The following is a 27,422-nucleotide window of genomic DNA, read 5'->3' as shown; positions in this document are numbered from 1 at the left end:
ATCCTTAAGAGTATGATAACACAATAGCACAGGGCCAAAAAGGAAGGGAAAAGGAAAAACTAAGTTCTTCTCAATAAAAGAGAAGTTGGAACACTGCTTAAAACAGTAACTAACTATAAAACAACAAGACTAGGACTGAAAATATACCAAAACCAACAACCTAAATATCTCAGATATGAGGTGGAGCACTTATCTGCCATTTCCACGTTGTTTCTCTAAGAGGCGGCAAGCCAGAGCCGAGTTAGTAAGGGAGGAGTCAGGCATCATGGGGAAAAAGATTAGGAACAGCATGAGACTGGAGGACTAAATCAGCCAGATCAGAGCCAAGCTGGGACTCAAGGTCCCATATGTTGATCGGATAGGCTAAACAAACAGAATCTAAACCACACAAAGTAGATTATTCCTCACAAGAGGAAACTGCAGATAAAACATTTCCCATATTTCAAAAATTAGTCAGAATAAACTAACAGAACTAAAGTTGTTTGTAGAAACATAGACTCCCCCCAAAACTTAACAAGTGTTTTATCATCAGATTAGACTTAAAATGCTTTGCAGCAGCTGGATTAACTAAAGTTACAGCTGCTGAATCAGGTCTGGGATGAGTGGCTAGAAATTCATCTGCTTTCAAGGTGCAGCAGGCTGTCTTGTCAGGGAAACCACAGGCTGTGGTAAATTCATCCCCCAATACTGGCAGCACTGGGGTGTGTGAGGAGGGACCACAGGCTGTGACAACCACATCCTCCAATGCTGGCAGAACTGGGGGGATGGGAGGAGGAACCACAGGCTGTGACAAACACATCCCCCAATACTGGCAGCACTGGGATGTGGGAGGAAGGACCACAGGGTGTAGCAAATGCATCCTCCAATGCTTGCAGTACTAGGTGTGGGGGATGTGAGGAGGGACCACAGGCTGTGACAAACACATCCTCCAATGCTAGCAATACTGGGGGGATGGGAGGAGGGACCACAGGCTGTGACAAACACATCCTCCAATGCTGGCAGTGCTGGGGGATGGGGGGATGGGAGGATGGACCACAGGCTTTGACAAACACATCATCCAGTGCTAGCAGCACTGGCAGATGGGAGGCGGGACCACAGGCTCTGACAAACACATCTTCCAATGCTGCTAGCACTGGGGAGATGGGAGGTGGGACCACAGGCTCTGACAAACACATCCTCCAATGCTGACAGCAATGGGGAGATGGGAAACGGGACCACAGGCTCTGACAAACACATCCTCCAATGCTAACAGCACTGGGGGGATGGAAGGAGGGACCCCAGGCTGAGGCAAATGCATACTCCAATGCTGGCAGTACTGAGGGGATGGGAGGAGGGACTACAGGCTGTGACAAACACATCCTCCAATGCTGGCAGCACTGGGGGGACAGGAGGAGGGAGCACAGGCTGTGACAAATGCATCCTTCAATGCTGGCAGAACTGGGGAGGTGGAAGGAGGTTCTGAAAATTCCAGTTGTAACAGCTCATAGAATTTTCTCAGGGACTAAGAAACCTCAGTCTTCTCCCACTGGCACATTCTGTGCGTAGCTTCAGAAAAAGAGAATCCCTTACAGGGAGATTCAGGTACCATGCAGTTCTCTGAATCTGAATCAGAAATATGAGGAGAAAAACCTGCATATGTCATAGGTTCATAGGTTTATACTAGGCTATCTGCCCTAAGGCATTTATAAGCCTAGCCGAAAGTTTTGTGGCTTACGCCACCCCTTATATGAAAAAACACTGTACCCATTAGTTTGTTGTGCCTCTGTCCAGCAGTGACACAGAGATGATTCCCGGGGTAAACCTACGATCTCCCATCCACAGGTCAAGATTTCTCTTGAACAGAGCCAGCAAGGTGCTCTGCCTCACATGGACCGGGATTGTATTCCACAGCATAGGGAGTCTCTGAGTGATAAATCTATCCCTCCAGCACGTCCTATTTATATCCGTGCTAAGGTTTAAGTCGCTTGCTCTAGTGGTTTTGTTGGATTCGGATTTTTTGAGGTGGAGCATGTCCATTAATTCCGGGTTGGACATGGCCTTGTATGTCAGGCACATGTCACCTCTGAGCAGACGGTATGCGACTGAATAGAGCTGGAGTTTCTTCAATCTGGCAGCATATGACAGATTTTGGAGTCCCTTTATCCTTTTGGTGAGGAACTTTTGGGGTCTCTCCAATTGCTGCAGATGTCGGGTGAGATACATCCTGAATGGGGCATTGTACTCGATCATTGGTCTGATAAGTGAAGAGTACAGGGGAACAATGACCTCACTAGATCTGGATGTGAATCCCTTCATGATCAGGTGGGCAATGTAGAAGGTCTTTCTAACCACTTTAGCAACGTGAGTGTCAAAAGAAAGGCCACTGTCAACCTGGGTCCCCAGGTCCCTGATAACCACTTCTGTGCTTAGTGGATTGCCACCTATATGGTAGCTTGGGGTTACCTTGTTTTTCCCGAAGGGTATGACTATACATTTGTTGGCATTTAACTTCAGGCCATGGCTCTGGCACCAGCTATCTGTTTCCGTGAGTCCCTTCTGAAGGATATCCGTGTCCGATGCACTTTCCACTATGGCGCCCAGTTTGCAGTCGTCTGCAAACTTTGTCAGCCAAAGTCCTCCCATGTTGGCCTGTACTTCTGAGAAGTAGATGCCGAACAATAGGGGGCCAAGGACCGAGCCCTGTGGGACACCACTTGTGACCGGCTTGGAGTCTGACATAGCGCCAGCAACTCTAACCCTGTGGGTTCTGTCCTTAAGCCAGTTTACAACCCATCTTGTGACATATGGGTTTACATTTAAGCTGGTAAGTATTTCTACAATACCCGAGTGGGGTATTGTGTCGAAAGCCTTTGCAAGGTCAAGGTAGGCTGTATGGACTGCCTTTCCCTCATCAATGGCCTTGGTGACTGTTTCGAAGAAGTCGACCAAGTTCAAAAGGCATGATCTGCCCTTGACGAAGCCAAACTGGGTCAGGTCCAATGTCTGCAAGTCCCCTATATCTTTGTTTATGAGCTCCATTATGATCCTCTCCATAGCTTTGCAGACTAGACTTGTTAAGCTTATGCGGCGGTAATTACCAGGGTCCGTAGAGGCACCGCCTTTGTGGAGTGGGACCACAGTTGCCGTACGTCACTCCCTGGGCACGTATCCTGTGGTAAGGCTGAGATTAAACAGCTGCCTTATGTGCGGGTTTAATTCCTCATTTAGCTCGTGTAGCACACAGCTGGGGACACCATCCGGTCCCATTCATGCTGTGTTTTAGCTTTAGAGAGCAGCTTTCACCTGCGCATTTGAGATGTCTGGGAGGCTACACTCCGCTGGGATAGTTATCTCTCCTTTAGGGGGGGGGGTGAAGTTTGCACTGAACCTGTCTGCCAATATGTTGGCAATGTCTGTGGGTTCAGTGATTTTTGTATAATTTTGGACTAATTCTGAGCATATCTGGGAGTTTCCACCCAGGTTCCTAACATAGCTGAAAAAGGCCTTATGATTGTCCTTTGAATCCATGGCAATTTTTCTCTCAAAATTGGCCTTAGTTGATTTTATGAGTGCTCGTATTTTTTTACTAATAATGATCAGGGGTGACTTCCCTTTTATGGATTTTGTTCTATCATGTAATAGCTTTCTCCTCTTATTGTAAAGTTTGTTAATGGCTGGGGTCCACCAGACTGGATGTTTGCCCTTTGTGGAAAGAGTCTTGGTTTTATTTGGGATTGCCTGATCCATGCAGTCCTGGAGGTGTTTATAGAAGGCATTTGTAAGGGCTTCCGCAGCTTGGGTTGTGGTTTCCACTGGCTCAGGGGCCTTGAAGGATACCACACCAGTCTTGAGTAGTGTGAAGTTTGCTTTAGAGAAGTTCTTCACTGTGTTCTTTTTTGTTTGGGGTGGGGGCGGGATGTGGATTTCCAGTGAGATTAGTTTATGATCAGATCTCACCAATGAGGGATATACTTCGGTGTGGAGCATTTTGTCCCCATGTTTGTGATAATGAGATCTAGTATATTTTCTCCTCTCGTGGGAACAGTGACTAGCTGTTCCATGGCATTTGAATTTATGAACTCCAGGAACCGTTGGGCTAGAAAGTTAGGGCTTGAGTAATGTTCCCAGTCTATATTCGGGTAGTTGAAGTCACCCAATATGATGGTGTTTGGAGATACATTTATACCCTCCAGTGTCTTCAGGAAGGCTGTGTGGGGTTCCTGAGTTTGAGAGGGTGGTCTGCAGCATGCTACAATTTGTAGAGCAGTTTTGCCTATGGTTAGTTGCACCTGGATGGTTTCTGAAGCTTTGTGCGTTGCCACCAACCTGGAGGTGTGGGTATCCTTTATGAATATGGATACACCCCCCCCTTTTGTGGTGTGGTCCAGGTTTTGGGGCCGGAACACATGATATGAGGTAAAACCTAATAGTGCCGGGGTGCTCTCAGGAGCCTTGAACCAGGTTTCAGTTACAGCACAGACATCGATGTTCTCCATACTGAGAAGGGCCTCGAGTGCGTGCATTTTGAGATTTAGACTTCTGGCATTGAGCAGCATTACCCTCAGTTTCTTCCCATTTTTGTTTTCTAGGGTGGTAGGTTTAGAATTTGAGCCTTGCCTAAAAAAGGCACTATGGGGGTGGCAAGAGCCTTAGCCAATATCCGGAATCCCAGGGGTGACAGGTGCAAGCCATCCCTTGCGAAGCAGCGTGGCTTGTCAAGCATGTCATCCCAGGCAGCCAGACACTGGATCCCCTTTGAATGACACCAGACATTAAGCCAATTGTTAAAGCTGATCATCTTGTCTCTATATTGTGGCATCATTCTTGGTGAAGGAAGGATACTGCTCAGGGTCAGGGTCATACCTGCCTGGGCTACATAATCAGAGAGCTCCTCTATGTCTCTTTTCATGTAGTCCAGGGAGGTACGTCTCAGGTCATTCACACCAGCATGGACAATGACTGTGTCATATTTGTACTTGCCGTGGAGTGACCCGAGTGCTTGTGTTATGTGGCGGATTCTAGCGCCCGATAGGCAGCTTACTGTGACCCTCTCCTTGTTCAGCCTGGTGAGTGGGACGTCAGTGTGTCCGACTATGGAGTCAACTATGACAAGTATGTTTGGTGTTGTATTTGGCCTTAAGGGCTGTGACTGCTTTGCACACTGATTTTGTGGTTTATGTGTTGCTTGTGGGGTGTCTTGAGGTAGCAGTTGTTTGGGTGTCTGCTTTGGAGGCCTCTGCTGTTTAGGTAAATTTTTACTCAGAGCCTCCGAGTATGTCTTTGTGTGTTTATGTGTTTGATTCAGTGGTGTGGTAGCATTATGTGAGACTGGTTTTGTGGTGTGTGTAGTTGCCTTCTCCTCCTGTCTGGTGTTGCCAGTCCTGAGTTGAGAGAGCTCAGCCTCCAGTTTGGCTAAATAGCTGCATCTCTCACAAGTATTTGTGTTATGTGGGAGGAGGAGAGGGTTGTCTGTGTACATGAGGCAGTTATAACATTGCCTCAAGATTCCCAGATTCACCAGCTGGACCGGAGAGGAGATTGACAACTGACCTTTGGACATGCTAGAATAATATTGGGAAATCCTTAATAATTGAAAACAAGGGCCAGTGGGGAGTGAGGGTGTAGTGCTTTTAATTTTTAGTGCTGACTTATATAATTGCTTTAGTGAGCAAGTGCCAGGTAACTTGAGTGCAATGTGTTACAAGTAACTAAATGCAAAAACGACAAACAGTAACTTTCTTTCAAGTGAAACAAGGAAATAAGTACAGTAAGCAATGCAGATATCACTAGTGATCCACAGAAGCGCTGAGAAGCCACGTATTAGGTGGAATTAGCGTTCCAGGGAAATAACAAGCAAACAAACAACAAGCATATAAACAATGCTAGATTCAGGAGGCCTGGATCTAGTCTATGCTACAGCAAACAAGGTGTACCAATTTCAGTAAGATACAGTTCAAATATTCAGGCACTATAAACCTTTAACCAGAAATTCCCAGCTCAGAAGGGCAGAGTCCAGCCTCTTCTCCCACAAGAGTGCAGACCACGAACCTTCTTAATGTAAAATAACTGGCCTGAAGCCCAAGTGCTTAAACCAGAACTAATACACTTGGACACTGGGCTCTCGATCAGCAGTTCCCAACTTAGAAGGATGAAAGCTACCTGTCCTGCCACCACAGTGCTTGCCACAAACCTTCCTAATGTAAAACAACTGGTCTGAAGCCCAAGTGCTTAATCCAAAAGACTTAGAATGATAGCTACACTTCAAGTTACAACCAAGCAGTAATAAATACAATTGAATACTTTAGAGAATGTCTGAATTAGTGCTCAAGTTACACAAACAAAGCTAGATCCAGCAGGCCCGAATCCAGTCTATGCCACAGCAAACAAGGCACACCAACTTCAGTAAGAAGCAGTTCAGATATGCATGCACTATAAGCCTTTAACCAGAAATTCCCAGCTCAGAAGGGCAGAGTCCAGCCTCTCCTCCCACAAGAGTGCAGACCACGAACCCTCTTAATGTAAAATAACTGGCCTGAAAGCCCAAGTGCTTAAACCAGAAATAATACACTTTTAGAATAACAGACACTGAGCCCTCAATCAGCAGTTCCCAACCTAGAAGGATGTAAGCTACCTGTTCTGCCACAACAGTGCAGACCACAAACCCTCTCAGTGCAAAACAACTGGTCCGAAGCCCAAGTGTTTAAACCAAAAGGCTTAGAATGAGTTACACCAAGCAGTAATAAATACAACTGAGTATTTTTAAGATGATGCAAAAGTAAAATGAAGTAGGTAGAAACACAAGTACAGTAAAAGCAGATGAAATTTTATTTATTTATTTATTTATTTTTTTTTTTTAATCTGAACAAGTGCTGAGATCAAAGAAACAGATTTGAGTGCTGAAACTAGAAAACTGGCTAGTTATAAAAAAAAAAACAAGCTAGAAGGCTTCCCTCAAACACAGAAGGGCTTGGGGGCTCAGAAGCCTACAAATAGTCTATACCACTTAACAGGAAAGGCAGGAAATAAGCTTTATTTATTTATTTATTTATTTCTGTTTCCCAGATGCTCTCTTTGTAAACAGTAGGAGTGCCTGAAATCAGAATATGATCTCACTGCACTCAGTTGAGTGAGCAAATGAGATGGGCCCAGAGGCAGGCTGAGGGGCGGGCAGTTTCAAGGCCACTAAGATTAATACCAAAACAAAAACAGGGAGGGTGGGTGAGAATAACTGAAGAGCAGAGTTAGAACTGCCAGTTCAGTTAAATATTCCTTCAACACAGTTTAAATCAAATTAAATACTGTATTTTTTTTAGCCCATCACATTCCTGTACAGATTCGATCTCGTGAACCTCTTCAGGCAAAGAGGAAACCACCTGATAAGAAGGGTCAATAGCCTGTACATGACCCTGAGCCAGGCTTAATAAACTACTCTTGTCCAGTGGAACTGGTGCAGGAAAAGGTAAATGTTTAGTTTTCTGTTCCTTTTTGACAGGAAAATCACGGCAAAAGCATTAATGGCAGCAGAAGCTTTCCCAAGGATGGGTACAACATTCTGGCTAAGGGGCGCCTTCCTTATCCCTTTTCACAAGACTGACAAGGGTGGCTTTCCCTTACTCACTGAGGGAACCCCAACAGCAGTAAAGGGTGATGCTGCCTCCCAGACCATATTGGCTGTATAGACAACACCACAGGGATCTGGTGAAAAAGATGAATAGACTGAGGAACCAGCTTTGGCCACGGCAGAGTCACCCACCTGTGGTTGAGACAAATTGCTAGCCTGCTGTGTGGGCAACGGCTGTTTAAGTTAACTTCTTTTTGTACCCGGAAGAAGCCAAAAATGGGCCTTCTTTCTTGGAGAAACCAAGTAGCATAAGTTAATAAAATACAGCATGTATTTAAAAGTAACTTTCCTTTTTAAAACACAGTGAAAAACACTCTACTGCACTTTATTACAAGAAGGAATTAAAGCACAGTGCCTCAATGTGCCAGATGACAAGACCTTCATGCCAGATTTGTCCAGCTCTTCAGCACCATGTTTGCCAGCCTAGGAAAACAAACTGAGGTCTCCAATACAGCTTGTGCCTGCTAATGGCATACAGAACTCAGTCTTGGGGTTGATTAAATATTCATAGGTAGGTACTAAGCTATCAGCCCAAGGGCCTAAGTAAGCCTAGCCAAAAAGGTTCCCTGGCTTATGCCACCCAAGAAAGTTAATTTCCTGTGCTCCTGTCGAGCAGAGCCACAGAAGTGATCCCTGGGGTGTATTTCCTATTTCCCATCCACTCATCAAGATTATTCTTGAAGAGTGCTAATGAGGAACTTTGCTTGACACAGATAGGTACCTTGTTCCAGAGTATAGGACGTCTCTGGGACAGGAATCTATCCCTCCAGCATGTCCTGTTTATTGTGGTGACAAGGTTTAGGTCCCTAGAGCATATAGCTCAGAGGGATTGGGATTTCTTAAGGTGTAACATGTCCAAAAGCTCTGGGTTTAACATAGCTTTATATGTTAGGCAGAGATCACCTCGGAGTAGGCGATATGCTACAGAGTAAAGCTGGAGTTTTTTGATACGGTCAATGTAGGGCATCTGAGGCCAGTAATCCTCTTTGTGAGGTACTTTTGTGGCCTTTCCAGCTGCTGCAGATGTCTTGTGAGGTACATTCCAAAAGGGGCGTTGTACTCTATAATGGGTTTAATGAGTGCCGAGTAGAGGGGAACAATGACCTCCTTTTTCCTGGATGAGAATACTTTTGAGATGAGGTGTGCCACACAGAAGGATTTCCTGATTACTGTGGCGATGTGATTATCAAAGGATGTCTCATCACACATTCGGCGTTAAGTAGACTACCATTTATGTGGTAGTTCATGGGTATAGAATTTTTACCAAAGGGGATGAACAATGCACTTTTTGGCACTGAGCTTGAGGTCATGCCTCTGAGACCAGGCATCTGTCTCAGTGAGGCCCTTCTGTAGGATGTCCACATCATTTGGGGGCTCGACTATGATGCCTAGCTTGCAGTCATCTGCAAACTTCGTTAGCTAGAGACCTTCTGTGTTAGCCTGTACTTCAGAGAAGTAAATGCCAAACAGGAGAGGTCCCAGGACTGAACCCTCTGGTACTCTACTGTCACTGGTTTGAAGTCAGATTTGGAGTCTGCAACATTTACAGTGTGAGTTCTGTCAGTGAGCCAGTTGGCAACCCATCTTGTGACGTAGGGATTTATAACCTAGTTTAGTGAGTTTAGCTATAATTCCAGAATGGGGGATGGTGTTGAAAGCCTTGGCGAGGTCAAGATAGGCTGTGTGAACCACCTTACCTTTTGAAAACCATGTGGCCAAAGTGGTTAGAAAAACATTTTATATAGCCCACCTAATCATGAAGGGATTCACATCTAGATTAGGGGAGGTCATCGTGCCTCTTTACTCATCCCTCATCAGGCCCATAATTGAGTACAATGCCCCTTTTGGGATGTACCTTACCAGACACCTGCAGCAACTGGAAAGACCCCAAAAGTACCTCACCAAGAGGATCAAAGGGCTCAAACAGATGCCATATGCTGCCCGGTTAAAGAAACTCCAGCTCTACTCAGTGGCATACCACCTGCTCAGAGGCGATCTGTGCCTGATGTATAAAGCCATGTCCAACCCGGAATTAATGGACATGCTGCACCTCAGAAAATCCAAATCCCATCGAGCTACGCGCTCGAGAGACTTGAACCTCAGCACTGAAATAAATAGGACATGCTGGAGGGACAGATTCATAACCCAGAGGCTCCCTTCACTCTGCCTAACCTGGACTGGGATTTTATTCCAGAGTCCCTCATTGACTCTCTTCAAGACGAATCGTGATGAGTGGATGGGAGATCATAGGTTTACCCCGGGAATCACTTCTGTGTCACTGTTAGACAGAGGCATAGTATACTAACCTCGAAAAAGGGTATAGCAAAATAAATTTAAAATGGGTGGCGAAAGCCAAACACACTCTGGCTAGGCTTATAAATGCCCTAGGGCAGATAGCCTAGTATGAACCCATGAACCTATGAAAAGATAACATCCACAAAAAATGGCTTCACAAAAAAATGACAGGGAAAGCCTGGTGGTGTCAGACACCAGGTGCAACTTGGGTAAATGGTCAAGTAATGGCACATATACTGTAGGTTTTTCCCTTAAGGAGAAGTTATCTCAAGAGGAGCTTGACAAATCTTAGGACTACAAAGCTGCACCTGACACATCACTGTAGGCCTTCCCACCTGATCACTAAACAGAAGTGAAGCTCCACCCTCCAAACATTCAAAAAACAGGACTATTCTATGTCTCAAATGCTGGTACAATCACCATGCAACAGGAGATGGGCTGACAGGAAAGCATGTCACCATTTAGCTGATGTCAGCATCATACTCAGGTACCTGAGGATGAAATCTGCAGCCATGATTCTGGCTTCCACCAGCAATGAAACAAGTTTATGATCTCTTAGGTCTGGCCCACAATCCTTGGCACAGACTAAACCAGGTTCTCTTCCTGAACAAGGGCTGATCATCCCAAACAGGTCTTGGTGGAAGAGTCCCAGGATGGAGAAGCTCAAATGCAAGAAAGGTAAGCAAACACCCTGGAATACATTCTCCAAGGCTGAAGCCAGGAGCACGTCTCTCCATACCTCAGAAACAGCAGATCAGAATGAAATGGAGACCCTGCTAATCAACCCCTGAGAAAACCACATGTACATGACAATGCAGGCCAGCCGCTGAGAACATTAGGCCCCAGGCAATCCTCTCAGCAAAACTCTGCCCTACTCACTAGTGTTCAAGAGGGAACCAACTATTAGCCCCATGTGGGGCACACTTCCCCCATTTTATCAAATTCGGAAATGATTCTGACCTGGAGAAAAAAAAATGTAAGATGAGCAAACATGCAAATACAAGAAATCAACAGTAAGGACCTATTTGGAATTTCAGAATTATGCAAGCGTAAAAAAAAAAAAAAAAAAAAATAGGCATGAGAGATGAGAATACCTAACAATCAATGAGACACCCATCAAGGATAAGTATCTATCCCCAAAATGCAGGAACTTCTAGAAAAAAATGCTGAGTACTGAGGATAAGCCCAACTATTACAACAATCAGGAATAGTCTCAGATGTAAAATCAGACAAGTCCATTTCTCATCATGTCGCCTGGTGACACAGCTAAACAATTCATCCTCTGTTTGAACAACTTTACACCCAACATCCAACTCTTCAATTCCACCACAGCTTTTAACTCCACTGCTTCAAAATGGAAACCGTTCAAAGGGTTAAATGTCAGAGTTAACCTTACCAAACTATTTTTCCTATAGCTTAAACTTTACTCACTGACTACTGCCAATAAACTTGATTGCTCTAGCCCTTTCTGACCTAGTCACTGTTGCAATAAACCAACAAGTACTTGAAGGATATGTTTCTAAGATCCAGAGGTCAGTGATGATAATCCCTTAACGATAAAGGTAGCCCCTCAGCTGCAGTCAATAACCTTTAGCTTAAAGCTCCTCTTTATCAATATACCAACACCAAGAATTTGCTAACAAACTCTCAAGGTGGGTAACAATCTCTCAACGTGGGTTCCATTCAGGTCATGGAACCTACACACATCTCCATAACATAATAAAAAAATACACTGAACTTAGCAGTAAAACTGATACTTTGCTCACCAACTTAGCTAGATTAATAATACTGTATGTGTTGCTGTTAGTATACCTTCGCAATTGCAACACTATGAAGCCTGATCAGAAGCAGACACAACAGTGGTGCAAAAGTTGTTATGCTCCAGCAGCATGCAGGCTGACTCAAGGTAATGGTCTGCATACCCCTTCAAGGCCAAGATGCTTTCAAGGGGCTGACTCAAGGTAATGGTCTGCATACCCCTTCAAGGCCAAGATGCTTTAGAGGGGCTGACTCAAGGTAATGGTCTGCATACCCCTTCAAGGCCAAGATGCTTTAGAGGGGCTGACTCAAGGTAATGGTCTGCATACCCCTTCAAGGCCAAGACGCTGTAGAGGGGCTGACTCAAGGTAATGGTCTGCATACCCCTTCAAGGCCAAGATGCTTTAGAGGGGCTGACTCAAGGTAATGGTCTGCATACCCCTTCAAGGCCAAGATGCTTTAGAGGGGCTGACTCAAGGTAATGGTCTGCATACCCCTTCAAGGCCAAGATGCTTTAGAGGGGCTGACTCAAGGTAATGGTCTGCATACCCCTTCAAGGCCAAGATGCTTTAGAGGTAGCTCATTAAAACAAGTTAAACTTGTTCTTAATACAGCACTAAAACCAACCAAATGATGAAATAGACTCCACTGGAGTATCCAAAAATCTTGCCTACAAACAAGGTTTCAAAATGACCATCTAGCCTCACCTAGCCAGCAGTTGGTATTGTAACTGTGGCTAAACTGTTTTAGTAAATATTCAAAAGCTTCATTCTGCTATTCTATTATATGCACAACCACATATGTGTATAAGCGCGCGCGCGCACACACACACACACACACACACACACACACACACACACACACACACACACACACAGCTATCTAGATGTAGATATAGATATAGCTGTACCTATATATATATATATATATATATATATATATATATATATATATATATATATATAGCTATTGATATAGACGTGACTTATTCGACTGGCCGACTGGTGCTGAATTCAACAGCTTTTCTACCTGCTTAATTTGGCTGACAATAAAGTTGCCAGCTTTGGTGCAAGACTGCTCTTTTTTTTATTTACATGCTGTTATGCCTCAGACCATGCAGTGTTTTGTTAAATTTTTATTTAATCTTTTTTTTTTGTTAATGTTTTGTCGCCCTACTGAAGTTCTGATCAACTTCAATAGATCCATATACACATATATACAATATATAAATATATCTATATATATATTAACTCTTTAAACTTTTCACTCCTTCTGTCAGTTCTCCCCCTCACACACACACACACACACACCTCTCAACCAATCAGGGACACTTTTCATATATCAGTATTATTAACTTGAAACATTGACAAAATAACAGAACATGAGTGACTACACACTTAAATAAATCTGTAACTCTAAATATTGGCATTATTTATTAAAGTGGGATTAAGAGGAACAGAGCTAAAATTTCAGTCAAAAGTAGGGACAGTTGAGAGGTATGCACACACACACCCTTCACTTTCTCTTTACTCATTATCAAGGCCCATCTCCTACACCTACACACACACACACACACACACACACACACACACACACACACACACACACACACACACACACACACACAGATACTCACACACACACACACACACACACACACACACACACACACACACACACACACACCTACACATACTCACACACATACTCACACACCTACCTATACACACACACACACCTACACATACTCACATACACCTACACATACTCACACACACACACACACACACACACACACACACACACACACACACACACACACACACCCTCACTTTCTCTTAACTCGTTATCCCGGCCCCTCTCCTATATTCACTTGTTTCCTCCTCACTCTCTTCATCCTGCCTTCTTGCCATTAACAGGGTCCTTTTATCACTTTCCCTTCACCTCCTGTCCTCCTACAAATACCATATACTTTTGTAATATCCCCCCCCCCATTCATACTTTCCCCTTCCTCTACTTTATTACTAATTATCATACTAGTTAACTCTAGACAAGTTATTCGTAGCTGCTTCTGCTTCATCATATCTGCACCCGTTACCCCCAGCTACTAATTGCACCATATCTGCAACCGTTACCCCCAGCTACTAATTGGACCATATCTCCACCCGTTACTCCCAGCTACTAATTGCACCACATCTGCACCGTTACCCCCAACTACTAATTGCACCTTATCTGCACCTGTTACCCCTAGGTACTAATTGCACCATATCTGCACCCGTTACCCCTAGCTACTAACTGCACCATATCTGCACCAGTTACCCCAGCTACTAATTGCACCATATCGGCACCCGTTACCCCAGCTACTAATTGCACTATATCTGCACCAGTTACCCCAGCTACTAACTGCACCATATCTGCACCAGTTACCCCCAGCTAATTGCACCTTATCTGCACCCGTTACCCCCAGCTACTAAATGCACCTTATCTGCACCTATTACCCCCTTAGCTACTAATTACACATTATCTGCACCTGTTACCCCTAGCTACTAATTGCACCTTATCTGCACCTACTACCCCCAGTTATTTGTAACTGTAATATGTATTCTAAGGTCTACTTCACTGTCACTGTGCATGCTTTATAGATATGTACATCTGCTTGTATTTACAAAGTGGAACACCATATTTACAGTTGATGCACATTATTAACAGTTTATACCAGTGTCATTAACTTGTAACTGCATCTATGGTAAAAATACACAGTCTACAGTGCTGCCCTTCATTTTGCTTAAACAAATATCATAAATGATACACTAATGCAGATAATGTGCATTTACTTCAACTTGTTACATTATAATGAACACATGCACGTGTCTTATGACTGAAATAACACTCATTTTATGCCGTGAGAATTATTTTTTAATGGTATTTGATACAAAAATCCCGCTCTAAGCATCTGATACACTAAGTTTCAAAAACTCTAACGAATTGCCCTTGACATCATAATGACAGTTTGTTGATCCAGTGACTTTATGGACACTGGTGTTGGAAAGGTCATGAGTTCATTGTCTGGGGAAGGAAAGCAGAAAAGCTGGGCATTTTACACAAATGGCACACAGTGATTGATCATTAACATTTTAACTGCAAGAAATGTTAATGGAGCCTTAAACCAGCTCTGTGTTCACCACAGGAGTCCAAAAGCACAGTTCTCCAAGAGTAGTAAATTATTTTTCAGCTATGTTTTCAAACTGTAAATTTTGAGATGACATAGAAAATCTGTTAAAAACTTACCACTGGAGACCACCCAGAACCACTCTGGTGTACCTAAAAAGAAAAGAAAAGAGATTTAGATGTATATTAACTGCAGTTAAGTTTAGATTACAAAACAAATGTATATGTTGTGGTACAAGACATCTAGCAGGATCTTGGAACACAGCCTCTGCTTCTCTCTGTTGAGGAAAGTCAGCTGGGAAGGTCTCCTGCTCCTTCAATTTGTAAAAAGTCAGCTGATGACATTTTAGCACCTTATGAGGATGCCTGCTGGCACATCCCACTGCAGGTGTAGCAGGCTTAGACAAGTGATAGAAGACCCCTACAGCAGATCCTGGACATGCTAAAGAAATTCTATCTCTTTCTCTTAGTTAGCATAGGAATACCCAAACATCAAACAGTATGAACTTTGAACTTTATGGCTGCTGCTAGAGAAGGAGAATGGAGGCCTATCCTACCCAGGTTGCTATTACTGTGCCCCACAGGGTAAATGGTTTGGAAAATTGAATGAATAAATTTTAACATGCGCTGCTGTGTTATCTGATCCGAAATGTTCATCATTTTTAGTATCAAACTGTATCTGTGTTCACCTTCACTACCGTACTATGGATAATAGATTCTGTACATAAAATTATGTGTCTGTGCCCAAGTCATGGCTAAAAAGGGTCTGTGTACTACCCAGTCATAACCAATGAATAAATTAATATCATACAGGGGTAAAGCCCCGAATACACCCAAGTAACCCAACTTCAGTGAGTGGCTGGGTGTCCAGTGAAGCTAGCAATAAAGAACGGACAACACCATTCTGGGGAGGAGAAGTGGAGTGTAGTTGGCTGCGCACTGCCACAATCCCTCGATGGACATATAAATGCATAGTCAGGGAGCAGGTGATTGACTGACCAAGCTACTGTCTGGAATGATGTATGGAAACGTGCACTCTCATCATGAAAGCACTGTGGACTTCCACAGTGGCATGGACTGCACTTCCTTCTGACCCAGGAAGGGTCAGAAATGCCCTCATCATAGGAATGCCCACAAAGGTATAAAGTACCCTCTTGGCTGCCTGAATGGTAGCCCCCTCCTCCAGGCAGCTTTCATTTTGACATGGCAAAAATGGTGGGTAAGGAGTAAACTGGCCATGTTCTGCTAGTGAGAAGCTTGACAGTCAGCAGGAAAAAAAAAACATGCAGAAAAAAAAAGCTTTCAAAGCAGATCCAGTACCTCAAATAAATTATTAGCTCTTTCATTTAGAAATTGTACAATTAACTTAGTCACATACAATAAATGCAACACCTGAATTTTTTGTAAATCATGGTGGAAAACCACTACACTGATGTGGCAAGAGGATACAGCCCAGTGTACTGAGGTACTCACCACAGCAGTAGATCCTAGAGAGAAATATTTGATCAGGGAACAATAATACATATCTTACAGTCTTTACTCTCTTGATTGGCACACATTTTCCCTATAGTAATTTGTTTTGAATTTAAGTTAATCTTTTAGAAGGTGCTATCAACATCAGCCTTGTTCCTAAATAGTGAAAGCTGATGCTGGTTTCAGACTTTGCTTCCATGGTAAGGAACCCACCCTTCCATGGTAAGGAACCCACCCTTAAAACCACAATCAGACTTGTACAGGGGGAAAACAGAAGGGCCGTCCCACTCATGATGCATTGCCCTCTTGAAGGTCTATTGTTAAGATGAAAGCTTTGGTTAGTTTTAGTGCCTTAATTCAAAAGAAAGTATTTCATCAGTTAGTAACAATGCATCTACTATGAATGTTTAAAGCTACATTCAGAACAACTCCCCAATGAAAAGTGCTTGGGACCTTGACAGCCCAGGTGTGCAAATGCTTAACACACCTGTGGTTGCACAGCTGTTGAGCAAATTAAAAAAACAAAAACAAAATGATGTTTTGGGAAGCCCCCTGCTGCCTGCACCTCCTTACTTCCTTACTATACTCATTCCAAGGTCGCTGCACCTTAAAAAAAAAGGGGGGGGACTGAATACTGAGGAAGAGCTTTGAGTTTCGAAAGTGGAATAGCATTTTAATCTGTAGCCTATTTCTAATACTTGCTAGTTGGTTTAAATACAGATTTTTCAGCACCTTACATTGTAGCCGAGTTTCCGGACTGCAACATTACTATGTTGTTATTACTATAACTCCAGGCGTGTATTTTGTAGACCACACAAGAGGACTTTGGCATTTTCTGTAGAATAATTAAGCTACCCAATTTGCAATCATCAACATATTTACAATAGTTCCTAGCTGTAACATGTTTTATTGGGTTTTCCAAGTTGAATTTGAATGAGACAGCTTTTTGATCTGACCTCACCTGTCAGGAGGTAACACAGCTGGGGGTGCAGTGCTCTCTCATATTGGTGAGAACAAGGTGCAGTATGTCTGAACCTCTGGTTGAAGTGTGCAGTAATGGAGCAAGAGCACTTGTGTTAATACAGCCAGGAAATGTGCCTGCAGCTCCGAGGCAGTGCACGTTTCCCAGTCTATACAGAGGTAATTAGTCACCCATGAATTGTATATTTGGTTGGACAGTGCCTCCAGTAGATCTAGATAAGAGTGGTGGGATTCTTGTGACATAGCCGGTGACCTACAATTTGTTAAGATATGGAAAAGGCCTATCTAGGGTGATTTATACATGGATGAACTTCAGGGTATCATCTTGTTTAATAAGCCTGGAGGTATTTGTCTTGCTAATGGAACTTCAGGGTATCATCTGGTTTAATAAGCCTGGAGGTATTTGTCTTGCTAATGTAGATTGAGACACCTTCGCCTTTAGTCCCTGCCTATGCAGCTGATGGTCTAAATGTGTGGAAGGCACTGTAGCCTTCCCAAGTACTTTCTGTGGCTTTAAACCATGTCTTGGTACCGGCACAGATGTCTACACTTTCCAGAGTGGGAACACCTTGTAGGCTGTGGAGTTTCTTCTTAAGGTTCTTAACACCTTTTAAGTTCCTTTGGGTTTTATTTGCTAGGCACGTCTGTTACTTTGGCATTACCTAAAAAAGGCTCTAAGGGGGTCGGAAAAAAAATTATTTATTTTTTTTTAACAAGAAACATCTTTATTAAAGTATCACTTGTGATAATCATACACACATTATATATATATATATATATATATATATATATATATATATATATATATATATATATATATATAAAAACAATATTGACATATTTTCAGTAGCAGGCATTATACATCACTTATAATCTATCTAGTCATTAGCTCATTCAAATCATGCCCTCTTTCAAACATCATTCCTCCTCCAAAACATTATTCTCATGTATTGCTCCCACAATTCCATTTTTTATCCATGTAATTTGCTCCTACCCTTTTCTAAATATCCCATTTCCAACTGTTTTATCTCTGTTACTATATTCACTACCTCTAGTATAGTTGTTTTATCTCTGTTGCTATATTCACTACCTCTAGTATAGTTGTTTTATCTCTGTTACTATATTCACTACCTCTAGTATAGTTGTTTTATCTCTGTTACTATATTCACTACCTCTAGTATAGTTGTTTTATCTCTGTTACTATATTCACTACCTCTAGTATAGTTGTTTTATCTCTGTTAATATATTCACTACCTCTAGTATAGTTGTTTTATCTGTTACTATATTCACTACCTCTAGTATAGTTGTTTTATCTCTGTTACTATATTCACTACCTCTAGTATAGTTGTTTTATCTCTGTTACTATATTCACTACCTCTAGTATAGTTGTTTTATCTCTGTTACTATATTCACTACCTCTAGTATAGTTGTTTTATCTCTGTTACTATATTCTCTACTTCTAGTATAGTTGTTTTATCTCTGTTACTATATTCACTACTTCTAGTATAGTTGTTTTATCTCTGTTACTATATTCACTACCTCTAGTATAGTTGTTTTATCTCTGTTACTATATTCACTACCTCTAGTATAGTTGTTTTATCTCTGTTACTATATTCTCTACTTCTAGTATAGTTGTTTTATCTCTGTTACTATATTCACTACCTCTAGTATAGTTGTTTTATCTCTGTTACTATATTCACTACCTCTAGTATAGTTGGTTTATCTCTGTTACTATATTCACTACCTCTAGTATAGTTGGTTTATCTCTGTTACTATATTCACTACCTCTAGTATAGTTGGTTTATCTCTGTTACTATATTCACTACCTCTAGTATAGTTGTTTTATCTCTGTTACTATATTCACTACCTCTAGTATAGTTGTTTTATCTCTGTTACTATATTCACTACTTCTAGTATAGTTGTTTTATCTCTGTTACTATATTCACTACCTCTAGTATAGTTGGTTTATCTCTGTTACTATATTCACTACCTCTAGTATAGTTGTTTTATCTCTGTTACTATATTCACTACCTCTAGTATAGTTGTTTTATCTCTGTTACTATATTCACTACCTCTAGTATAGTTGTTTTATCTCTGTTACTATATTCACTACCTCTAGTATAGTTGTTTTATCTCTGTTACTATATTCACTACTTCTAGTATAGTTGTTTTATCTCTGTTACTATATTCACTACTTCTAGTATAGTTGTTTTATCTCTGTTACTATATTCACTACCTCTAGTATAGTTGTTTTATCTCTGTTACTATATTCTCTACTTCTAGTATAGTTGTTTTATCTCTGTTACTATATTCACTACCTCTAGTATAGTTGTTTTATCTCTGTTACTATATTCACTACCTCTAGTATAGTTGTTTTATCTCTGTTACTATATTCACTACCTCTAGTATAGTTGTTTTATCTCTGTTACTATATTCACTACCTCTAGTATAGTTGTTTTATCTCTGTTACTATATTCACTACCTCTAGTATAGTTGTTTTATCTCTGTTACTATATTCACTACCTCTAGTATAGTTGTTTTATCTCTGTTACTATATTCACTACTTCTGGTACGGTTGGTTTAGACTTTGATTTCCTTTTTCTAGTAATTGTTTTTTTGACAGCCACCGTAATAAACTCAGCAAGGCCTTACTATTAAAGGGGCAGAAAAAGGTTTAGTAAAAATCTGAAGCCCAGGAGGGACAAGTACAGGCCATCTTTGGCAAAGCGGTATGGTCTCCTAACCAAGTCCTCCCAACCTGGCAGAGATCAAATTCCCTTGGATGGGCACCAGAAACTAAGACAATAGTTGGAATCAATTGTTTTGTTATACTGTGGCATCATTACTGATGAAGGCAAAATGCTGCTCAAAGCAAGACACATACCTAAGACACATTCAGAGAGGTGAATAATATGTCTCTTCACACAGTCCAGAGAGGTAGGTCTCTGGTCATTTCTACCCACATGGACTATGACAGAATCATACTGGCACCTGTGGTACAAAGACTCAAGTGTGTGTGTTAACTTGCTGGATCCTGGCTACAGATAAGCAACTGACCATAATCTTTTCTTTGTCCAGTCTAGGGAGTAAGGCCAACTTGTGGTGTTTGGATTCTGTTTTTGGTGTGTGCTTTACAGAGTGCAGAGGATAGCCATTGCCGTTTGCAGGCTTAGGAGGTCTTCGAGGTTTGGGCAGATTGCTTTTACTGCCTCAGCATTACATGGTCTATGTGTGTGGTGGATCTAATGTGTTTCTAAGCGAGATTTCTGCCTCCAAGGAAGTTGTGTATGTACATCTTGCACATAATGTGTTAGTTTATTTAAGGGATAAAAGGTTGTTGGAGTACAGACAATTACTACATTCTCTCAGGATGCCCGTATCTACCAAGCTGGTTAAGTAGACATTTGGAAATTGCATATCCATGTTGTCAGGACCTGTATTAGGGTGAGAATCATTTTCTGATGACAGAAAATTAAACACAAAAATAGTTAACCACTAATATTAGTCAAATTTGAAAAGGCACAGAATTATAAAAAAAATAAAGAAGTCATAGCATAACTCAAAGAATGCTTATCAACACTTTACAAAATAAAATGGCAGCAAAGTAACTACATTATTACCATCAACAAAGCACCATACCCACAATGCACTTCCAAACATACCTGCTCTCCTTCTAGTCCCATCATTGTTGGAATCGATGGTCCACATATATCAATGTCAAGCAGAGCAACCTGCAATGAAGTATAAAAGCATGTTAGGCACATAAGAAAAGCACATGTCCACCTTAAAAGAAGTGAAATGACATTTCTTATGACAGTATCCATACAGAGAACAGGGGATAAAGTTCAGGTGAAATCGACAATGACACCATCTGAGCAGATGACCAACTTTTGTTTACATGTTACAAAATGGCACTCCAAATGCCATTTTAGTCTAAATGCACTACCATTTCAAACATAATGTAAACTTAGCTTCTTCAAGTGTTAGACAACAAGCACTTTTGCACAATGCAAACTCAAATGAAGACAAATGTTGAATGTCACTGATGTGCAAAATCAAGTTTGACCATTTCTGTGACAAAATACAAGAAAAGCTGTCGGTGCTGATTAAGCAATATTATAGGTTCATAAGTAGTTAGTAGGCATAGAGCCCAAATTCCCCTTTACCCCAAACCTCTGTCTGGTTAAGTGACTTGCTCAAGGTCATTCAGTATGCAAATGAAGGTGGAGAGATTCAAACTCTGTAAGTTTGGCACACGAAGTAGCTCATTAACAAATAAGGGCTTTAATCATCTGCACTAACTGGCATGGCATGTTCAACATTTAGGTTTAAATATAAGAAACAGATGTCAAAGTGACCAAAATAATGCAACAGACACAAGTGCTTACTCTAGTTCACGGTCTGCTCCTGGGGTGCGAACATAAATTACCAAAGTTCAAGTTACACAAACTCAAATATACTTTAAGAACAGAAGATACTAATCCTTCATGCAACTCTGCACTTCTTATCATATAATCACACGCATACGGTTACATCAAGTTTTGTCCACAGAAATAGACCTCAAGCACTTTCAGCGGTTCTGAAGATTTCGAATTAAGAGACGAAAGCGCTAAACCGTTTAGCTTTTATTTTGTGGTATTTTTTAAAGTAAACGAAGAAACAGCAAACACCCCACAGGCAAATGTTCCGTTGTCACAAATTGTAATAAACAGTAGTCCAAAACAGTATAGGATAATGCAGCAACCACACAGTGGACAGTACATAAACTCTTATTTGTTGCACAACCGTTTCTGCAACAAATAAACAGTTTATGTTTTCCACTGCGAGGCTGCTCCGTTATCCTGCACTGTTTTGGACTAGTATTTTACCAAGTTTTTCAACAGAATTAAAGAGACTTGTGTACATGGACGCTGCTTGTCATGTACTGACCTTTTATTTAAATGTTTACCTTTAGGATGATTTTACTGGTAATCTCATTTTTCCTACTAGCTACATGAATTTTTCATTTTCTTCTGTATGTGATTGTAATATACAAATATATATGTATGCATGTTATGTATGTGTGCGTTTCCCTAAAATGAATATATTTCTTTTCTATGGGAGTTATTTGAAAAACAAAACAAAAACATTTTTTTTTTTTTTGCACCAGGGCAAGCCCTCCTACACACCCTGCTTATTACACATGCAGATACAGACACACACACTGCACAAAATCAGGGAAAGAATATTTTACCCAACCTCAAGAGCTATGTGACCTTGCACATCTGTTGACTATCAGTTTAGCTGATCAAATGTAGTAAACTAAACAGTAATCAACCAGAAACACTCTAGACAAAAAGCGGTCCACCTCTCCTGCTCTTTCTTTCTCCCTATATATACAAACATGTGTGTTTCCGTGTGTGTAAGATCATAGTCTGAGAAAATTAAATTCTTCCTTAGGAGGTTTTGGGGACATTAGGCTTGGGAGACTGCAGGAAAAGAAGTCCTGTTCCTCTCTACGCCAGAATCTGACATGTCTTCCTCCGTAATATTTCTACTAATATATTTACAAGTACTGTATTTTGAGTACAAGGAATAGCTAACAATTCCTTTGCTAAGGTAAGAAAATCACCTTTTCAAACAGACATTGTGTCCACTGTGTCTTCAGAGGAACAATGTTTAACCTTTTCTCTTTTTCTTTACAGGTGTCCCTGATGACCAACTAGGATACGGTACTTCTGCCCCATCAAGAGGTCTCTTCCCCTGGACAGGTTTAACATCATCGCCCGGTATGTCACAGTGTCCTAATAAAGATGGTTCTCCCATGCCCAGTTAAGACACCAGAACAGCTGAAGAGGACATGGCTGACCCTCAATTCACGGTGGCCGAAAGGACTACAGTTAAAGATGGAGAGGTGAGTAGTACGAGGAACAACTGTTAGCCACTACAAATCACCCACCATTGGCTGAGGCAAAGACAGAGTCAGCAAGAGCTCGCTGGTAAGATGTGTGTTCTTTCTAGGAGCTATGGAAGTTGGACCAGCAGGAATGCGGTAAGTATCCATGCTGTAACTAAGAAGAATGCTTTGTTTGCATTAAGATTAACTAGATATAGGCAGTTAGAAGGTAAGCTGTCAATTAGTTAGCGTAAGCAACACAACTGCACCTTCGCACACTTACAGAGTGCCCACAACACTGTGATGCATAAGCAGCACTCTAAACTCCTGTCAGAAATCCCTCTAAATAAAATTTAGATTGACAACAAAAAAATGGCAGGTATCTTGTCACAGTGTGAACACAAGTACCAACAACAAAAAACAACTGCATGTCTCAAAAAACAGACGTGAAAAAATAAAACACTGTTCAAAAACAACAATGATGAAATGAGGAAGAAAAGTAAAAAAAAACTTTTAATAATATGATTAAGCATTTGCAAAACACTTCAAATACTGTGCAACTAATAATCCAATCAACATGTACAATTATATATATATATATATATATATATATATATACACATACATACATATATATATATATATATATATATATATATATGTATAGTGCAGAATGGGAAAATTTTCCCTTCCGCACTGTAGTGGGATCTCGAAGTAAATATTTAAGTTAAGGGGCATGTTGGGGGGCTTGCCCCCCTGCTAACAGTTAAAAGGTAAGTGTTTGGTGTGTGTTAACTGTTTATTTTACATGGTCGTCTTTTCGAAAATTGATCATATGGGCTCGGCCATATGAAAGTCGACTTTCTGAAGAGTCGACCATGTAAAGTAGACTCATATATATATAGTTCCACTTCATAATCTTGAAATACTGAAATCTCAAATTTCAGTATTTCGAAACTATAGAGCCGAACATTCATAATCCCAAAACCCACAATCACGACTCATACAATCACCTAGACCACATAGCACATACACCATTCTACCCACAGCACACAAACCACACAACCCAACACTACATGTAAGCAGGGGGGCTGCGCCTCCCAAACCCCCCATACTTATATATAACAACTCCGAGATCGCACATAAAAAAAAAAAAATCACACCACAGCATTCTACACTCACTCGCATGCACACGCACGCACACACGTGCACGCGTGCACACACACAAACACCAGCAAATTCCAAGCTAGAGATCCGAGCTCCAAGCTCCTCCCCCTTACCCATAATACCCTGCTACCTCCCTCCAGTCCTCAGATCGAGTTTGCCTAATTACCAGACAACACCAAGACAAACAGTACCTGAACATCCTAACCTGAAGCATACCAGGACTGAATCATTACATCATTCAGGTAACGAAAGCCAGGTTAGGGGGGAAGGAGTGGGGGTCGGTTGCTGACAAATAAAGTTACCTACTCAGATGGAACGTTATGGTGAGTACATAACTTCTTAATCTGAAGTAGTTAACTTCATTTGATCAGCAACCTGTGGGACAGAGTCCCCAGCTACCAAAAAACTTTGGAGGTCCTCAAGGAAGAATATTCCGGAGCACTGCAGAGCCAAAGGCCGCCCTCCCGATATCAGATCTAATTTATAATGCGAAATAAAGGTAGCAGCCCCAAGTAGCCACAGAACAGATGTCATCCAAGGGCACTCTTGACCAAAACGCAACAGAGGTAGCCATAGACAGAGTACAATGAGCATGAACCCCCAAGGGCTCCGGCTGACCAGAAATTTTGTATGTGAGCAAAATGCAGTGAGATATCCATCTAGCTAGAGTCACCTTTGTTACTGGTTTACCAAAGAATGGCTTAGCAAAGGAAACAAAGAGCTGCTCCAACTTGCGAGAGGCAGCTGTTCTGTGCAAGTAAAAGCGCAATTGTCTATGCACATCTAATGAATGTAGTCTATACTCCCCCTTGTTCTGATAGTTAGGGAAGAAAACAGGTAGATTAGTGGATTGGTTGATGTTAGCCTCAGAAGCCACTTTAGGTAAGAAGGAAGGATTAGTCCTGAGAGATACTCTGTCCTTATGGAAGACAAGATACGGGGGGGTTAGTACAAAGGGCCTGAAGCTCAGATACCCTTCTAGCTGAGGTAATAGCAATTAAGAAGGCAGTTTTCCAAGACAAGAACTTTAAGTCAACAGAAGCTGCAGGCTCAAAGGGTGGACCAGTTAGAGCCTGAAGAACTAAGGTTAGGTCCCATGGAGGAACCGCATTCTTGACAGGAGGTCTTAAAAGAAAGGTGCCCTTTAAGAAAGTCTTACAGATCTTAGTGGAAGCTAAAGGACCAAGATTGTCCCCGATGTGGAAGTGGGAAATGGCCGCCATTTGAACCTTCATAGTAGAAGAACTGGTCCCTTGATGAAAAATGTGAGATAGAAATTGAAGTACTGCTGGAATGGGAGCCGTAAAAGGGTCCAAATTCCTATGCCAGGCCCAGATGGAAAAACATTTCCATTTACTGTTGTAGACCTTCCTGGCCGAAGGCTTATGCGCTGCCACCAGGATGGATTTAACTGCGGACAAGATACCGGGAGTCCTAGCCACTAACAGAACTGGATCAACCAAGCAGAGAGCTTTAGGTCATCCAGATTCGGAGTTTTCAATCCCGAAGGATGAGAGATCAGATCCGGAAAGGGATCCAAGATTCAGAGGCGCTATGAGATGAGACCGTAGGTACGGGAACCAGGTTTGACGAGGCCAGATCTGTCGTGATAGACTCCCAATGTGCTAGGTGTTCCGAGAAACGCCCCCCGACTGCCTCCAGAGAGGAGCAGTCGGAAAACCCCTCAGGGCTGCTGAGCAGGTCGGTTGGAAAAAGGTTTCCTCGACCCAAAATTCTTTGGCCCCCTCTGCCTCTGGGCTGGCATCCACCTTGTCCTCCTCTGCCTCTGAAGGACGAAGGGTCTAGAGCATAACGGGACTGCTGAGATTTCTGGAACCACATCTTCTTTTGTCCTGTCTGGTTCCTGGAAAAGGACCTTTGAGGGGCCGAGAAGCAGATTCTGACGGCAGACAGGGTCTTCCCGTCTTTCTCATTCTGGAGCAGCGCATCGCGGACGGCCTTGTCAAACAGCGTAGAACCGTCAAAGGGAGCATTCGCGAAGGACGCCTTGAAGGGTTCCGCAAAGTCGAAGCCAAGCGTGACGCCATAAGGCGATGCCTGCTCTGCTGGCTCTAGCTGCCCCTTCTGTGGCATGGGAGAGAAGCCGCACATATGTGTTGGATATCGATTTTAGAGTGGCCATGTGAGCTGAGAAAGTTCATTTGTCCTCGGCCGACACTGACTCCGGGGGAGAGCTACCATGGCATGCACAGGGGAACCTTTACTCCACGCTGCCTTGTCTGTCGGGGGACTAAGGATCTTATCTGGTCTCCTGGGGATTGGTTCTACAGTGTCCGGCTCCTTCCATGCCCTGGTAGTAATTAGGTCTACCAGGGGGTCGGCCGGAGAAGACACCCAAGAGGTAGATGGGCCTGCGTCAAATGTCTCCAGAAACAATGACTCATCTGAGGAAGGTTTCTGGGCTGACCACCCCCCTCTAATGCGCAGCATCTCCATAATGTCTCCAAAGGAGACATCCTCGGGGGTGACCTGGGGGAACCTTCCCCTTACTCCAAGTCAGTGTCTTCCATGAAGGACTTGAGGGAGTCCAAGTGCCTCCTCTTACACTTTCGTTCCTGAGGGACCTCCTCGGCGGGACTGTCCGAAGAGGGTTCACCAACGGGGTCATGCTCCTTTACAGGAACTAGCTGGGGCAGAGATGCAGGCTGTCCCTGGGGCCGGATGATGGAAGACAGGCCCATCTGCGGGCGAATGGCGGGTGGATCTGTAGCGCAAGCCGGGGACCTCGAAACCCTTGAGAGGACCCTCTCCACCACGTCGAAAGCCGAAGGTGAACCACTATCCCTGGGATCTGAGAGCAGCCCCCTCGGATCCGACGTGTGGATCGGTGCCGGAGCTGAAGCGATCGGACCCAAAAGGAAAGCGTGCTCCGACCGCGAGCCAAAGACACACTCACCCCTCTGGATCTGAGGCATGGCTCCTGGCCCCAAGAGCTCGGATCCGAAAAAGGACCCGATAAACTCGAAGGAAAGGCTGGCGTCGAAGTAGCGATTAGTATTGGTGCCGACTCCCCGGCTCCGAGGCTACTTGGATCCGACGGCTCCGAACCCCGATAATGGATCGGAGAAGGAGCAATAGGGGCAA

General features: G+C 42.6%; 1 protein-coding gene across 1 annotated transcript in view; it reads right to left on the bottom strand.

Annotated features, from left to right (window-relative positions):
• The window catches only part of NUBP1 (nucleotide binding protein 1), an 858,175-nt gene that overhangs the window by 512,130 nt on the left and 318,623 nt on the right, over positions 1–27,422 (bottom strand). The window contains exons 4-5 of the mRNA XM_044089138.1: positions 20,938–21,006; positions 14,942–14,974 (exon numbers count right to left, since the gene is read on the bottom strand). Coding sequence (XP_043945073.1) covers positions 14,942–14,974; positions 20,938–21,006 — 102 coding nt within the window. The remainder of the gene's footprint in view (positions 1–14,941; positions 14,975–20,937; positions 21,007–27,422) is intronic.

The sequence above is a fragment of the Protopterus annectens genome, chromosome 12.part0 (genome assembly GCF_019279795.1).
Source record: "Protopterus annectens isolate FY-2018-M chromosome 12.part0, PAN1.0, whole genome shotgun sequence".
NCBI classification, from domain to species: Eukaryota; Metazoa; Chordata; order Ceratodontiformes; family Protopteridae; genus Protopterus; species Protopterus annectens.
This window is presented reverse-complemented; position numbering and strand designations above follow the sequence as displayed.